Source organism: Bos indicus x Bos taurus, chromosome 2 (genome assembly GCF_003369695.1).
Source record: "Bos indicus x Bos taurus breed Angus x Brahman F1 hybrid chromosome 2, Bos_hybrid_MaternalHap_v2.0, whole genome shotgun sequence".
Lineage (NCBI taxonomy): Eukaryota > Metazoa > Chordata > Mammalia > Artiodactyla > Bovidae > Bos > Bos indicus x Bos taurus.
The window spans coordinates 1,092,631-1,109,340 of NC_040077.1; the positions used below are offsets into that span (position 1 = coordinate 1,092,631).

At 46.2% G+C, this 16,710-nt stretch overlaps 2 protein-coding genes and 1 non-coding gene across 4 annotated transcripts; 1 reads left to right on the forward strand and 2 right to left on the reverse strand.

The window, feature by feature from the left end:
* Positions 1 to 312: 312 nt before the first annotated feature.
* TRNAE-UUC lies at positions 313 to 384 on the reverse strand. The gene has a single exon. It is a non-coding gene; the product is annotated as a tRNA-Glu (tRNA).
* Positions 385 to 1,100: 716 nt separating this feature from the next.
* On the reverse strand, positions 1,101 to 5,700 carry CCDC115 (coiled-coil domain containing 115). 2 transcript variants are annotated; one of them, XM_027554417.1, is made up of 6 exons: positions 5,612 to 5,700; positions 5,067 to 5,355; positions 4,884 to 4,987; positions 4,713 to 4,795; positions 3,967 to 4,098; positions 1,101 to 2,458 (listed from the first exon to the last, which is right to left on the reverse strand). In XM_027554417.1, the coding sequence occupies exons 2-6, from the start codon at positions 5,175 to 5,177 to the stop codon at positions 2,346 to 2,348; spliced, it is 543 nt and encodes a 180-aa protein (XP_027410218.1). In that variant the 5' UTR covers positions 5,178 to 5,355; positions 5,612 to 5,700; the 3' UTR covers positions 1,101 to 2,345. The 2 variants fall into 2 exon arrangements, with proteins under 2 accessions (XP_027410218.1, XP_027410214.1); XM_027554413.1 differs by having other exon boundaries at positions 3,967 to 4,113.
* On the forward strand, positions 5,346 to 10,331 carry IMP4 (IMP4, U3 small nucleolar ribonucleoprotein). The gene is made up of 10 exons (XM_027554404.1): positions 5,346 to 5,424; positions 5,855 to 5,946; positions 6,093 to 6,201; positions 8,007 to 8,090; positions 8,785 to 8,894; positions 8,970 to 9,102; positions 9,188 to 9,342; positions 9,433 to 9,527; positions 9,647 to 9,720; positions 9,802 to 10,331. The coding sequence occupies exons 2-10, from the start codon at positions 5,944 to 5,946 to the stop codon at positions 9,912 to 9,914; spliced, it is 876 nt and encodes a 291-aa protein (XP_027410205.1). The 5' UTR covers positions 5,346 to 5,424; positions 5,855 to 5,943; the 3' UTR covers positions 9,915 to 10,331.
* Positions 10,332 to 16,710: the final 6,379 nt, after the last annotated feature.

Genomic DNA, 16,710 nt, shown 5'->3' on the forward strand with positions numbered 1-16,710 from the left:
GGACGCTCTGCGCAGCGAAGGTTTAATATTTAAAAATTAAATATTTAATATGTAAACAATAATATTAATTCTGTAGTATTAAGGTACTGTATTATATAGCAGTATATAAGGTATCTTATGTAACTCAGTGTTAGAGAACAACTAGCTAATAATGTGATGAAAATTGACAATGATTAAAACATTTAAGAATGGGCCCCGGAGCTTCCTGGGCATCGATTTCGCTAGGATTAAATGGAAAGAAACAGTTAATTTGACTTGAGACGTACTAAAGGCAAAAAACTAAAACTTTGGCAAATAAAAGGATATTCTTAGTTCCCATACCGGGAGTCGAACCCGGGCCGCCTGGGTGAAAACCAGGAATCCTAACCGCTAGACCATATGGGAACCACTGAAAGTATTTGTCTCTTATTCATATATATATCCTCTGTGTCAGCCTGTCGTCAGCTCATCCACACGCCTGCGCACTTCAGGCTTTGCGTGCACTTGTAGCATTTCGGCCTGACTGCGGCTGCGCGAGCCCGGCTCCGCCTCCGCAGTGTTTGTCAGCACGTCCGGGCGTCTCTTGAAGGGAGGGATTCTTACTCCCGGAAGCGCCCTCTAGAACCCGAGCGAGGGTGGGTGACGAGGCGCTTGTAACCGCCTTGGACCTTGAGCGCCCTCGAAGCCTAGTTTCAAACAGTAAATGAAGGAGGGCTATTGCTTGACCTTCGTTGTCAACTGACGTCTAAAACAAAAGACTACTCTCCCCGTGGCCACTCCCCTCCCCGGGTGTTCACCTTCGCTCATTTTGGCTAGAGAATCTCTGAAATGCAACCTTTGTGTTGGGGGAGGGATGCCCTTTTCCCCTCCAGTCACACTGTTTCCATTTGAGTGCTTCAATTAAGCTTTTCACAAACAAAGGTAGGGTGCCCCCTCTCCAAATTTCCTCCAATCCAACCAGAAAATTTGCCCTACTGCGATTTCACTTTCATGCATTGGGAGAAGGAAATGGCAAGCCACTCCAGTGTTCTTGCCTGGAGAATCCCAGGGATGGGGGAGCCTGGTGGGCTGCCCTCTCTGGGGTCGAACAGAGTCGGACACGACTGAAGCAACTTAGCAGCAGCGATTCAAGTATATTTTTATTAAAGTCTCAAGAATTAAAACACTGTGGTACCTGTGTCTTAACTTCCATTAAGATCAATGAAAAAAATGGAAATGCCAAAATATGGTAGGGGTATACAACACTGGGATTAATTGAAAGAAAAGGGTGGCATTTCAAATCAGCGCTAAGGATGGTCCACTGTATGAACTATGGTAGAAAAGAAGAAGTTGAGTGCAGGACTCACCCTATACTTCACTTGAATACAAAAGTTCTTGAGGAAAACCCTGGAGAATTCTATTATCCCATCAACTGCAATCCCAAAGCCAGAAATCATAAAATAGCTACCTGATAATTTCAACTGTTCTAAGAAACTTGATTTAAACACAAGAGCTGAGAGAGCTTTCACCTTACTGATTACACTATTCAACTGTTCTGTGCAGTTTAATGCAATGTGTTTTATAATAAAAAGCTAAAAAAAAAACAACCCACCATAAATGAAGTTAAAACACAAAAACTGGGAAAAAAGATACAGCTCATATTATAAACAAAAAACTAACATCCCCCATAAGCTCCTAGAAACTGCTAAAAATATCAACAAGCCCACAGAAAAATGAAGCCAGGACACAGAGTTTCTGGCCCCTCAACAAATTAAAAGACTCATTCTTGAAAGGCAGTCTTTTAAAAACCTGAATGGTCTTTTGAAAGAGTTCCCTTGAAAATTTAGGTCAGATCCTTTTTACTTTCTGGCTTAAAACCTACTAAGCATTTCCCATCTACTCAGATACATGTGTTTTTCTATCAACGCAGAATCATTCTGTCCTGATCTGTGTAGCTATGTATGTTTTTTGCCCCCCATCAAAGTCAGTTTTAAGGATCTGGAGAAACTGAAGCACCTACTTCTTGTCCTTCTCTGCCACTAGCTGTGTAGTATTTCATCCAGTAATGAAAAACCACAGCTAATTGATGCGTGAAGTTGTTATTGTTCAATAATATGAACTAACCTAACGGCTTTGTGACTGTTCCACATGGATGTGTCCTGGGACAATGTGAGTTTACAAGTGGTTTCACAGTAGTAACCTTGAACATTATGCAGTTTGCCTCTTCAGACTTTCCCACCTAACAAAGTTGGAAACATGCAGACCAGAGAAGTATTAAGGAGCAGGAGCTAGTTGGGGTGGCGGGCAATCTGTGAAGGAGGAAGGGCTGATAAGGGAGCCACATCGAAGAATAGCTGTTCCCACTGCCTTGCTTCTGTGGTGACAGGTCAGGGAGCCCTGGGTTCTAGCTGCTTGAGTTTCTCCTGGAGTTCCTGGAGCTGGCTTTGACCCCAGGTGATGCGGCTCTGAAGGCTGGCCATGTCCGCAGCCAGCTGCAGACCTAGAGGACGAGAAGAGATTGTCACTGTGGTATTTATGGTGCCACATGTCTCAAGGGGCTCTGGACACCCTCAGGCCACTCTGGCCTTCAAACTATTCCTAAAACATTCCAGGTACAGCTGGCATTGACTCCTTGAGAACCTCACTGGACTCATACTCTCAAGTTCTTCAGGTCATTGCTAAAATGTCACCTCCCCCTCAAATTTCCTTGACCCTCTTATAGCAACCACCACGAACTAAAAATTCACAGATTATAACATAGTCTCTGTCCTTATCATTCCTTCTTTTCTCCATTATCACAGGCCCTCACTACTCTTGCCCTCTCTCCTTCTACTTGTTTTCTCTGCCCCCAAGACTGGTCCACTTTCTGGATCCGCACCTATGTTGCTTCCACTTGATACCTCTCCTGGAATAGCTGCTGGGAAGTCCTCTGGGCCGTCCACACCACCCAGTCCACTGGCCAGTCCTGTCTTCTGCCATACTGTCTGGTCACACTGATCACTCCCTCCAGATAACACTTTACCCTCCTGATGTTGCTTCTGCCCCACTCCTTAGTCTTCTTGACAGGCCTCTTCCCTTCTTTTCCCCTTACTTCCTGTTCACATTCCTGGGACCTCTGCTGACCTCATCCCATTTCAACTTTAATGCTGTGGCTGTGTCAGCGAAACCAGTGTTAGGCAGTGAGCTCTCAAATCTCTCTCTCCAGTCCAGGCCTCTTCCAAACTCCAGATACATGTACCCAACTATCCACTCAAAATCTCCACCATACCAGGAACATACCCCACATCACTCCTGACTCTACCTCAGCTGCTGCTCTGTGGCCCTCCCACCTCACCTTCTCAGGCATTCTGACTACAGACTGGGCGCATCCTTCACTGCTCTCCTTCCCTTACTCCTGAATTGATCTATCAGTAAATCCTGTGGTTTCCACTCAAAAAAACATGCAGTTCCACCCCCCCAACCCCCCCACTTATCCTGTCTTCCATTGTCCACACCACCTCCACTCTTGCCCACTGGCCTCCTCTCTGCCATATCAGATGTAGCATCACCTCAGAGATCTGCCCTGGCTGGTCCCTGGCACCTAGAACACTGTTCCCCCAGATCACCAACAAAGGTCTTTCCTTCATCTCCTCAGAGGCCTTTCCAGGCTACCAAATACATAACAGCTCCCCTAGGCTATGCCATCCATTGCACTCTCTCTACCTTATTTTTTCGTAGCAACTTTCATTGCCTGGTATTTTATTTAGGGCCTACTTATTTGTTTTCATGCATGTTGTTTTTCTGCACTCAATAAAGATCCCATGAGGGTGTTATACCTTTTGTTTCCTGCTGTATCCCCAGCACCTCCTATGAACCTGAACTCTGCCAACAGCCAATAAATGTTTTTTTTAAAAAATAGTAGGTGTGCAACAAGTCTGAAATGGAGAAAACCTGCAAAGCCTTTTGCAGACTAATCCCAAGCCTGGCATTAGCACTCACGGTAGATAGGTCCCTTTCAGGGTCACTCACCCTCCTGGAAGCTGGCTTGAGCTTGTCGCAGACTGTGAGGAACCAGGATTCCAAACCATTTCAAAGGGTTCTGGGGAGCTGGGGAGGAGTCTGGCTCTGGGGTCCTTGGGAGACCCTTGCGCCTGCGCAGAGCTGAAGAAAGAAAGGCTAGGGGTCTTGTTATTAATACCTGGCCGTCTTCTTGGCGACAATGTTAAACTCGATCTAAGCTCAAGATCCCAGAAAATACCAACTGTTGCAAAATTCGTTTTATGTTTCGGAAAACACCTTATTACAAGGAACTACCCTTCCCCTTGTGTCTGTCCACTCTTTTTTACTGACTGTCATAAAACCAGCAAATGACCCCCCTTGTTTTCCTGTGAAAAAGGTACACAAACTTCTGCCATTTTGCCTGAATCTGCTGAAAAGTCAGACACACCCTTCAACTCCCCATTGTCTCATGAATGATTAACTGGGATTAGAAATTTGTCCCCCTTAAACTAGCTAGACACAGAAATAAACATCTTCTGTTCAGCTGAGACTTCCTCTGACTGCAAAACAATTCTAACGGTAAGGGACCTCGCCCATAACTTTCTATTCCCCCTATAAATCTAAGGCAAAAATACCTCTCTGCTGAGATATTCTGATCTTCAAAATTGGGGCGCGCTCTATCGCAACAGCCTAAATAAAATCATCTCCTCAGACGTCCCATGCATTTTGTCTTTTATATGGGAAGGGACCCTAGGGGAAGAAGAGGGGGAGCTCACCTGCCTCGCGGGATCCCACCTCCTCTGGAGTCTGGGTGCCCGCTCTCACCATCCAGAACTTCTGGAGTCCGTCCTGAGCCTCGCTACAGAACGAGAAGGGAGATTGGACCTTTGGCGGCCCCGGCCCGGCCCTCTGCCCGCCCACCCGCTGCAGCATGCAAGGCTCCTCACCTGGTGCCGACGCGGACCTGGGGCTCCATGTGGGACGCATACTGCAGGGGCCCTACTGACTTGGCACCCATGGCATAGCGCGCTTTGGAGAGCGAGAGCCAGCCCTGGGAAGAGAGAAGAGAGAGGTGAAACAAAGTAACTTCCGTGCGCCGCCCAGCCCGCCCTCCCGCCCGAAGCTCCCACCTCCTCCACCCGGGCGTTTAGCGCCTGCCGCTTCGCCTCCAGTTGCTCCAGGTCTCCGAGGAGCTGCAGGAGAACAAAGTCCACCTCGGCCCGCAGATCCCGAGAAGCCATCTGCTTCGCAGAGTCGAGAGCCGGCTCCTGACAGGTCGCCCAATCAGTGTCCGCAGTCCTAGCAGGACAGCCAATAGGCGTGCGAGGCCCGCCCTCTCGGGGGCGTTCCCAGTCGTGGGTGGATTGTGGCTGCCTGCTTTGCGCTTTTCAGGATCAGCGCGGCCTCAGAGCTGCGACCCTGGAAGTGATAACCTTCGTCAGGCAAGCATCCGAAGGGCACCAGCCACCCGGACAGTCGGCAAGATCTCCGAATCACTTCTGGAAGCGGCCGCGATTTAAACATAGGGTTGTCGGGGTGGCGATGAAACGAGGCGTCCATTTTAGAGGGGCGGCTTTAATTTCAGAATGGGCGGGTAGGCGATCATCTGGTCAATCGCTGTACAGCTTTTACAGCTGCTGGAGCTACAGTTATGATTATTTTAGGGACTCCTCACCTTCAAACGAACATTAGCCTCCTCGCCGTAGGTAGTGAAGCCGGGCTGTCGCCTTTATTAACTGCCGGTCTAAGTCACGTGACAGCACCTTGCCTCCCTATCCTGCCTATTGGTTGCTTCAGTGAGCACGCGCTTCAGTCTGGCCAATCGCTTTGCTACTCCCACCTTCTGTTCGCCATTTTAACTTCGGGCATTGTAGGAATCAGCGGAATCTAGTGAGGTCTCTACCGACTTTTGGTTAAGGGCGGAAGCGAGGACCGCGGAGGCGAGGACTGCGTTGCGCAAGCGGTATCCAAAGATTCTCCTGGACCCACGTGGAAGTTGCCCTCAGGATGGTAAGGAGGGATGTTTTAAACTCCTGTTTTGGAGGTCGGGGGCTAGTGGAGGCTGGGGTTGTGGCCGGTGGGGTCGGGGCGTATGTTTCTGGAGCCTGCTTTGCTTGGAGAAAACGGGTCGTCTGAATGGGCCCGCTCTTCCCCAGCTGCGCCGCGAGGCCCGCCTTCGCCGCGAGTACCTGTACCGCAAGGCACGAGAGGAGGCTGAGCGAACGGCCCAGGAGAGGAAGGACAAGGTTCGGCGCGCGCTTGAGGGTACGTGTGTCCCCCGCTTTCCGATCTTTTCTAGAGACCTTAGTTTTAAAACCCAACGGGAAACAGGCCCCAAAGCTGTAAAAGGCGTTTAATTAGCATTTACTTGTGTTAGAGTGGTGAGTATTTTTTCACGTATTTACTGGTCATTTCCCTTAACTGTTCGATCTTCTTCTTGGTTTGCAAATGTTCCTTTCAAGATCGTATGAATTACTTGTCATTTATGTTACAGTATCCAGATTTTACAGCTTGCTTATTAATTTTATTTACAGTGTCTTTGTTGTTTAGTCGCTAAGTTGCAGTGTCTAGGCCTTTCCAGATTTAAACATTTCACGTGGTCCTATACATATTTCCCCTGCATCGTTTCTGTTCTTGCTACTTGTTGTCACTACAAGGTAATATCTGATTGTCCTTTACTGTTGTTACAAGTCCCTTGTATTTGAAAACTGTTAATTCGTGTAGAACTTCGTTTTATTTGCGTTGTAAATTAGGAATTTAACTTTGCATTATTTTGCCCACTTTCCATTTGCACTGCTGTTAAAAGAGTCTGTCACACGTGCCTGATTGGAAATGCTTTATTTATATGTATCTTGTTGGTTCTTGTGTTGGTGGAGCTCTGTTTCCTGATAGTACATCAACTCAGTACCTCCGTTTTAAATTCACTTTGATGGGCTTAGGTTTTAGACATGTAAAGTATGTGTATGTATATTCATGTCAAGCATAATGTAATACAGAGCTTCTCAGCGCTAGTGGTAAAAGAATCTACCCTGCTGATGCAAGAGGTGTGGGTTCGAACCCGGAGGAGCAAATGGCAACCGACTCCAGTATCCTTGCCTGGAAAATTCCAGGGACAGAGGAACCTGGCGGACTGCTGCCCATGGATCCCGTAGAGAGTCTGTTGGGACAGAGCTCCTGATGTAATGACCTATCTGCTCACATTAAGAAATGAAAATGATAAATATATTGAAGTTTAGAAATATTTCCCCCGACCTAGAGAACCACAGTATTAAATATTGATTAAAAATAAGCCATTTCCTTCCTCTTCTTTTTTTCCTGTATCATGCTTGTTTGTAATATTAAATCATATTGGTTGATTTTAGGTAGTATTAGGTTTTGTGTATTCTTTTGCCACATTATGTTTTTGTTTGGCATCGTTACTAAGATCCATTGAGTGTAGGTGGGGCTCCTGCAGGTAAATATTCCACAGGGTCTTCATCCAATTCCCGGTGGGGGGTGGACAGCTTATTTTTAGTTTGCGTCAGCCCTGCTGCTGTGAACACTGTCTTCAGTATGCAAGAGTTTGTCCAGGGTATGTTAGAGAGAAGTGCGGGCTTCAAGGACGTGCTCCAAAGTGGGCACGGCCACACAGCCCAGCCCTTCTGCCAGATCCAGCTTTAGTTCACAGAGGGACCTCTGACCCAGAGCACGAGGAAGGATTTTAATGTCAGAGGGTTTGAGGGTTTCTGATCCACCTTCATATAGAATGAGTAGTTTCCATTTATTTTTTTAACATTGTTAATTTTTTTTCTGACTACAAAGGGAATGCATACTTGTGGCTAGATATTTTAGAAAACTCTCAAGTCTTGACACTCAGGACCCACAGTAAATGAAATCACCTATAAACACTCTTAACAAGGTGGCATATAGCCAAAAAATAATTGTTTCATTACCACATCCACCTCTAATTAAATATCAGCTGTCTGCTCAGAAAGGAGTAAAGGGGTGTTTTCCTATCAAGTTTGTACAGTGTTGTAAAAACTGAAGGTTCTATGCATGTCTCTCTCAACCTCTCTGTCTTCCCCCTGCAGAGAACCGCCTGATTCCCACCGAGTTACGCAGGGAAGCTCTGGCCTTACAGGGGTCCCTGGAGTTTGACGATGCCGGCGGTGAAGGTGACCTTCCCGGACTCTATGGGCCAGCTTCTCTTCCTGCACTTGAGCCCACTAAGTTCCGTGTCATTCCTGAGACACCTTGAAGAAAGGCTGTGAAGCTCCTGATCCTGAAATGGTCTTCCTGGCACCCTTGTGGCTGTGCACAGATGACACCTCAGGGGCCCTCTCACTGAGTGCTCCCAATTCTGTTTACATGGCACAGTATTACCCCACTTTGTACTTTGTTTTGTCTGTTAATTGGCCCTCTCACTAGGAATGTAGGTTCTGCTGGGACAGAACAGTGTCATTTTATTCGTGTTCTCAGCTACCAGGACTTCATTGGTATCCAGATGTTTGATTCATTCCGTTATTCAACAAATATGAAAGGAATCACAGCATAAATATTTGTTGTGAGGTAAAGGAGTCTGTTACTATGGGCCTTAATAGAATCTGGACTTGTGCTAACATGGCAGCTACTTGTTCCATGTGATTACCGGAGCTTAAATGAACTAAAATCAAATAGATTCAGTTCCTCAATCACACTTGTGCTTGTAGCCAGTTTGGCCAGGGGCCACCCTGTTGCCCAGAGCAGGTACAGAGCATTTCCATTCTTGAAGGTATTGTCAGACAGTGTTCTGGGTGGATTTGGCCACCGCACGTTAGCATTTCACTTCCCTCGGCAATATTGTGTTCTCGTGCCTCATGCTCCTAACAGGTGTGACCAACCACGTAGATGATGAGTATCGTTGGGCAGGGGTTGAGGATCCCAAGGTCATGATTACTACCTCCCGAGATCCCAGTTCCCGCCTTAAGATGTTTGCAAAGGTATGACGACAGGCGTGAGTGGGAGGTGTTCAGACACTCGGAGCCCCATCCTAACCAGAGGGAGTTCACATGCAGGAGCTGAAGTTGGTGTTCCCTGGTGCCCAGCGCATGAACCGTGGCCGGCATGAGGTAGGAGCTCTGGTGCGAGCCTGCAAAGCCAATGGGGTCACTGACCTGCTGGTTGTCCACGAGCATCGAGGCACACCCGGTAAGGCTGGTGGGAGGGAGCTCGGTGCTGCGAGGGTGGCTGGGTAGGAGCAGAGGGTCTCTAACGGCTTGTGTGGCCCTGCCAGTGGGGCTCATTGTCAGCCACCTGCCCTTTGGCCCAACTGCATACTTCACACTGTGCAACGTAGTCATGAGGCATGACATCCCTGACCTGGGCACTGCATCAGAGGCCAAACCTCACCTCATCATGCATGGTTTCTCCTCCCGCCTGGGTAAGCGGGTGAGTCTGTGGCCATGGGCTGGGGGCTGAGGGCTGAAGGCTGGGGGGTGCTAGGCCAGGCATTTTAGGCTTTTCTTCCTGCTGCCCTAGGTCTCTGACATACTCCGCTACCTGTTCCCTGTGCCCAAAGATGACAGCCGCCGGGTTATCACCTTCGCCAACCAGGACGACTACATCTCCTTCCGGTAGGTCTGTTGGCTGGGCTCAAGTGATGTCCCCACCTTTATGTCCCTGTACTGTTTGTTGTTTATCCTGCAGCTGCTCCCTGCCTCTGCTCAACCCTGCCCTGTCCCCTTTGCCCCAGGCACCATGTATACAAGAAGACCAACCACCGCAATGTGGAGCTGACCGAGGTTGGGCCGCGCTTTGAGCTGAAGTGTGAGTTTGGGGCTTTCTCCTACATCTGGTGGTGGGCAGTGCTGGATATGTAGGTGACTATATCGCATCCCCTTCCCCCAGTGTACATGATCCGCCTGGGCACGCTGGAACAGGAGGCCACTGCAGACGTAGAGTGGCGCTGGCACCCCTACACCAACACCGCACACAAGAGAGTCTTCCTGAGTGCTGAGTAGCCCACTCACTAATGAGGATGTGGACCTGGACCTGGGAGGTGGGGAGAGGTCAGATAAAATCTAGTTGCTGTAGCACCGTGTTTACCTCTTAAGTGGTCAGGGCAGGTCTGTCGGGTTGAGTGTGAAAGGTGTGGGGGTCTCCTCAGGTGCGGACCTGGCAGCTCTGGGACGTCCTCAGGCCCGGTAGTGACATTGTGTGTAGGACAAGGCAGACCTGATCCAGTGACTAGCTCCTGTGCTGTTGGGAGGGTTTGCTGCTACCCTGGGAGATCTGGTGCTGCTGTTAGTGGCCGTGTACATTCATCATCTGGGAATGGGAATAAAAGTGTGAGCACAGAAGTCTCACAGCAGAGGGTCGCCCTGGGGACCAGCTTTCAGCCAGGGCAGGCAGAAAATAAACAAGATGTAAACCATGTATTCATTTCATTGTGGTCGCCTTTGAGTGTAATTCAAGTTCTTCAGAGAACCCAGTGCACTTGGGTTCACAAGCAGGGGGAAGCTTTATGTGGCCATCTTTCCCTTTAAGGATCTCTTTAGAATCTCCCTAGATTACCGAGGATCTCTCTTAAGTTATCAAGGATGTCTGGTATGTGAATTCACCACTTTTTGCTGGGCACAGACTCAACTTGTTTCCTGTTTTAACAACCACAAACATTGCTTCAGGAACACTGAACATAATGTCTGTGCATATTTATGCAAGTACATCTGATGAGTAAACTGCTGCAAGTGGAACTTTGTCTTGAAAATGATTATAGATGCTGCTGAATTGTCCTCTAAAAGACTGTCTCTTCCAGCCACCGTCAGTAGATCTGAGTGTTTCCTGTGTCCTTGTCATAACTGGGGACTGTCAGACTTGGTCAAGCTCTAGGTGCAAAATTGTTCCTCAACTGAATGTATTTTTAAAATTATAACAGATGCTAGTGTTAGTTGCTCAGTCATGTCTGACTCTTTGCAACCCCATGGACCGTAGCCCACTTGGCTCCTCTGTCCATGGGATTCTCCAGGCAAGAATACTGGAGAGGATAGCCATGCCCTCCTCCAGGGGATATTCCTGAGCCAAGGAATTGAACCCGGGTGTGCTGCATTGCAGGCGGCTTCTTTACCATCTGATCCACTAGGGAAGCTCGTAATAGATGTCATAAATATTCAAATATTCATTGGCTATATGTGTGTTCTCTGAGATCCGTTAGCTCTTTATAGAAAGTTGTTTACCTCTACGTTGATAGATTGTTTTAAGTCTTTTAATTGTGGAGAATTCCAAAATAAGAGCAGAGAGGACTGTACAGTGAGTCCATGAAGCCCATCTCATTGACCAGTATCCTGGTGGCTCAGAAGTAAAGAATCCGCCTGCCAATGCAGGACACAGGGGAGACGCAGGAGCCACAGGTTTGATCCCTGAGTCAGGAACATCCTCTACAGAAGAAAATGGCAACCCACTCTAATATTCTTGCCTGAGAAATGTCTTGGATCGAGGAGCCTGGCCAGCTACAGTCCATGGGGTCGCAAAGGATTTAGCAACTAAACAACAACCCACTTTGTAGCTGCACCCTCTCCCTATATCTACTCCACTTATTTTGAAGCAAATCCCAGATGCATATCATTTCATCCAAAAATATTTCCATATAGCTCTAAAAAATAAGACTCAACAAAAGTAATATAGCACTGTCACACTTAAAAAAATCAATAGTTATTCCAGATTCTACTCTACATATCCAGTTAATGTTCAGTTTTCCCTGATATGGTATGTTCATTTGAACCAGGATACAACTTAGGTGCATTTCATTGCAAATGGTTGACAATTCTCTTGTCCTTTTTAAAACAGCTTTATTGAGATATAATGCATGTCAGCACCATTCATCTGTTTAAAGTATACAGTTAAATATTTTTTAATTATATTCACAGGGTTGTACAGTCATCACCACAATCTAATTTTAGGCCATTTTTGTCCCTTCTAAAGAAACGCCGTGCTCTTTAGCTGTCACTTCCCATTCCTTTCCAATCTTCTCCCAACTCTCAGCACCTTGTAACCACTCATCTACTTTTGGTCTCTATAGACTTGCCTACTCTGGACATTCCATAGGAACTGTGATAGAGAAGAATCTTGTATTCCATTACAAGTTATTCACTAAAGGGATGTTGCCTCCACAAGCTTAAATTATACATAATGGCCCATCTCTGGGAACCTTGCTTCCAGGTAATGAGTGTTAGGCTGAAATACCTTTGTTTAGCTCCAGGAAACCTCCTGACCAGGCCCAGCTGTGAGTAACTGCAGGGAGGAAGAAATTAACCCATCCCCTCTGGAGGCGAATGGGAACCAGGAAGTGTTTGACTTTTCTCCCTCCCCTTTTGGTGTAAAGGAGCCTGAATTCAGACACAGGAAAGATGGTTCAAACCCATTATCTTCGTTTGCTGGCTTTCTGAATAAAGTGTATTCCTTGTCTCAGTGACTCATCTCTTGAACCTGCCTGTTGTGCAGCGAGCTTAGTATGAGCTTACACTCGGTAACGGAATGGAATCATACAATTTGTAGTGTTTTGTGACTGGCTTCTGTTGACTAAAGAATAGTCACAACCTGAGCATAATAAGTTATTTTATTTGGTGGGAATGTTTAGGACTTCAAGCCCGGAAACAGCATCTCAGGTAGCCCTGAGGAACTGTTCTGAAGAGGCTGGAGAGGGAGGCAGGCATATATATAGAAGTTTGAAACAAAGAGGGCAGGCAGTCTGAACATCAAAGATTATTGTTAATTAAGGAAAACCGGATGTCTCAAGGAATTTAGTGCTCTTCTTTATATGGGAAGATGCAAGTTTCTGGGGTCACTGAACTCTTTCCTTTCATATGCACTTCTGCTATCTGGGACCAAATCCTGCAATCTTCCTTTTTGAGTGTTCACATTTTTAATTCCTCTTTCACTGTAAGGGGTAACAGAAGACTGCTACTTTTGCTTACATCCAGCAACTCCACCCCCACCCCACCCCAGGCTCCTTAGCAATCACTGTGGGGCGGGGTAGCAGGATCTACTGGATCACAGGCATTGTTTTCCCTTTTGGGAGCTCTCATTCACGTTTAGAAGCCTGAAATCACTGATGGCAGTGACATTCTTGCCTACTGATACGGCAGGAAATATTTCACACTTCTCAGTGTTGTTTTCAAAATTTATGTTGTAGTATCTAGTTCATTCCTCTTTGTTGCTAAATAGTATTCTATTATATGTGTAGGTAAGGTGACCGTGGCAGTCAGGCAGAGAAAGATACATTGTAGGAAGAGAGGAACGGATCTACCTTAGAAACCAGTGCTCTCCCTTTATAGCCAACCTTTCTTATACCCTATCGATGGGAAATTATGCCTCGAAGGGAGGAGTCCTTAGTTAAGCTCACAGCTGGGGTCTTGTGATCTTGAATTCGGAGGGTTCTCACGGTCGGGTGGTCATGTTTCAGTTTTCAGTTCAGTCACTCAGTCATGTCTGACTGCGACCCCATGGACTGCAGCACGCCAGGCCTCCCTGTCCATCCCCAACTCCCAGAGTTTACTCAGACTCATGTCCGTCGAGTCCGTGATGCCATCCAACCATCTCATCCTCTGTCGTCTCCTTCTCCTCAATCTTTTCAATCTTTTCCAGCATCAGGGACTTTCCCAAGAGTCACTTCTTTGCATCAGGTGGGCAAAGTATTGGAGTTTGAGCTTCAGCATCAGTCCTTCCAGTGAATATTCAGGGTTGATTTCCTTTAGGATGGACTAGTTGGATCTCCTTGCAGTCCAAGGGACTCTCAAGAGTTCTCTGACACTACAGTTCAAAAGCATCAATTCTGCGCTCAGCTTCCTTTATAGTCCAACTCTCACATCCATACCTAACTACTGGAAACACCATAGCTTTGACTAGACGGACCTTTGTTGGCAAAGAAATGTCTCTGTTTTTTAATATGCTGTCTAGGTTGGTCATAACTTTTCTTCCAAGGAGCAAGTGTCTTATTTTCATGGCTGCAGTCACCATCTGCAGTGATTTTGGAGCCCCGGAAAATAAAGTCTGTCACTGTTTCCACTGTTTTCCCATCTGTTTGGTATGAAATGATGGGACCAGATGCCATGATCTTCGTTTTCTGAATGTTGAGCTTAAAGCCAACTTTTTCACTCTCTTCTTTCACTTTCATCAAGAGGCTCTTTAGTTCTTTTTCAGTTTCTGCCATAAGGGTGGTGTCATCTGCATATCTCAGGTTATTGATATTTATCCTAGCAATCTTGATTCCAGTTTGAGCTTCCTCCAGCCCAGTGTTTCTCATGATGTACTCTGCATATAAGTTAATTAGGGTGACAATATACAGCCTTGACATATTCCTTTCCCTATTTGGAACCATTCTTGTTCCATGTCCGGTTCTAACTGTTGCTTCCTGACCTGCATACAGATTTCTTAAGAGGCAGGCCAGGTGTCTGGTATTCCCATCTCTAAGGATTTTCCAGTTTCTTGTGATCCACATAGTCAAAGGCTTTGGCATAGTCAATAAAGCAGAAATAGATGTTTTTCTGGAACTCTCTTGCTTATTTGATGGTCCAGCGGATGTTGGCAATTTGATGTCTGGTTCTTCTTCCTTTTATAAAACTAGCTTCAACATCTGGAAGTTCATGGTTCACATACTGGCTTGGAGAATTTTGAGCATTACTTTCCTTGCCATGTGAGATGAGTGCAGTTATGCGGTCGTTTGAGCATTCTTCGGTATTGCCTTTCTTTGGGATTGGAATGAAAACTGACCTTTTCCAGTCCTGTGGCCACTGCTGAGTTTTCCAAATTTGTGGGCATATTGAGTGCACCACTTTCACAGCATCATCTTCCAGGATTTGAAATAGCTCAACTGGAATCCCATCACCTCCACTAGCTTTGTTCATAGTGACACTTCCTAAGGCCTGCTTGACTTTGCATTCCAGGACGTCTGGCTCTAGGTGAGTGATCATACCATCATGATTATCTGGGTTGCGACAATCTTTTCTTGCCATCTCTTAATATCATTGCTTCTGTTAGGTCCATACCATTTCTGTCCTTTATCAAGCCTATCTTTGCATGAAATGTTCCCTTGGTATCTCTGATTTTCTTGAAGAGATCTCTAGTCTTTCCCATTCTGTTGTTTTCCTCTATTTCTTTGCACTGATCACTGAGGAATGCTTTTTTCTCTCCTTACTGTTCTTTGAAACTCTGCATTCAAATGGGTGTATCTCGCCTTTTCTCCTTTGCCTTTTGCTTCTCTTCTTTTCATAGCTGTTTGTAAGGCCTCCTCGGACAGCCATTTTTCTTTTTGCATTTGTTTTTTTTTGGAGATGGTCTTGATCCCTGACTCCTGTACGATGTCCCAAACCTCCACAGTTCTTCAGGCACTCTATCAGATCTAATCCCTTGAATCTGTTTGTCACTTCCACTGTATAATTGTAAGGGATTTGATTTAGGTCATACCTGAATGATCTAGTGGTTTTCCCTACTTTCTTCAATTTACGTCTGAATTTGGCAATAAGAAGTTCATGATCTGAGCTACAGTCAGCTCCCAGTCTTCTTTTTGGTGACTGTTTACAGCTTTTCCATCTTTGGCTGCAAAGAATATAATCAGTCTGATTTCAGTATTGACCATCTGTTGATGTCCATGGGTAGAGTCTTCTCTTGTGTTGTTGGAAGAGGGTGTTTGCTATGACCAGTGCGTTCAGTTGGCAAAACTCTATAGCCTTTGCCCTGCTTCATTCTATACTCCAAGGCCAAACTTGTCTGTTAATTTTGAGTATCTCTTGACTTCCTACTTTTGCATTCCAGTCTCCTATAATGAAAAGGCAATCTTTTGGGGGTGTTAGTTCTAGAAAGTCTTGTAGGTCTTCACAGAACCGTTCAGCGTCAGCTTCTTCAGCATTACTGGTCGGGGCATAAATTTGGATTACTATGATATTGAATGGTGTGTCTTGGAAATGAACAGAGATCATTCTGTCATTTTTGAGATTGCATCCAAGTACTGCGTTTCAGACTCTTTGGTTGACTGTGAGGGCTACTCCATTTCTTCTAAGGGATTCTTGCCCATAGTAGATATTCATGGTCATCTGAGTTCAGTTTACCCATTCCAGTCCATTTTATTTCACTGATTGCTAAAATGTCGACATTAACTCTTGCCATCTCCTGTTTGACCACTTCCAATTTGCCTTGATTCATGGACCTCACATTCCAGGTTCCTATGCAGTATTGCTCTTTACAGCATCAGACCTTGCTTCCATCACCAATCACATCCACAACTGGGTATTGTTTTTGCTTTGGCTCCATCCCTTCATTCTTTTTGGAGTTATTTCTCCACTGATCTCCAGTAGCATATTGGGTACCTACCAGCCTGGGGAGTTCATCTTTCCGTGTCTTATCGTTTTGCCTTTTCATACTGTTCATGGGGTTCTCAAGGCAAGAATGCTGAAGTGTTTTGCCATTCCCTTCTCCAGTAGACCACGTTTTGTCAGAACTCTCCACCATGATCCATCGGTCTTGGGTGGCCCTACACAGCATGGCTCATAGTTTCTTTGAGGTAGACAAGGCTGTGATCCATGTGATCAGATTGGTTAGTTTTTTGTGATTGTGGTTTTCAGTCTGTCTGCACTCAAATAGAAAAGGATAAGAGGCTTATGCAAGCTTTCTAATGGGAGAGATTGATGAGGGAGAAACTGGGTCTTGTTCTGATGGGCAGGGCCATGCTCAGTAAATCTTTAATCCAATTTTCTGTTGATGGGTGGAGCTGTGTTCCCTCCCTGTTATTTACCTGGGGCCAAACTATGGTGGAGGCCCACCAGGCCC

What these genes read in the sequence shown, in the direction of transcription:
- CCDC115 (XM_027554413.1), bottom strand. Translation starts at nt 5,177, where the DNA reads ATGGCTTCTCGGGATCTGCGGGCCGAGGTGGACTTTGTTCTCCTGCAG. An exon ending in CAGGTCCGCGTCGGCACCAG is followed by an intron (nt 4,796 to 4,883) that starts GTGAGGAGCCTT and finishes CTCGTTCTGTAG; the next exon opens with CGAGGCTCAGGACGGACTCC. An exon ending in GGTGGGATCCCGCGAGGCAG is followed by an intron (nt 4,114 to 4,712) that starts GTGAGCTCCCCC and finishes CAAGACCCCTAG; the next exon opens with CCTTTCTTTCTTCAGCTCTG.
- IMP4 (XM_027554404.1), top strand. An exon ending in GGTTCGGCGCGCGCTTGAGG is followed by an intron (nt 6,202 to 8,006) that starts GTACGTGTGTCC and finishes TTCCCCCTGCAG; the next exon opens with AGAACCGCCTGATTCCCACC. An exon ending in GCCTTAAGATGTTTGCAAAG is followed by an intron (nt 8,895 to 8,969) that starts GTATGACGACAG and finishes GTTCACATGCAG; the next exon opens with GAGCTGAAGTTGGTGTTCCC.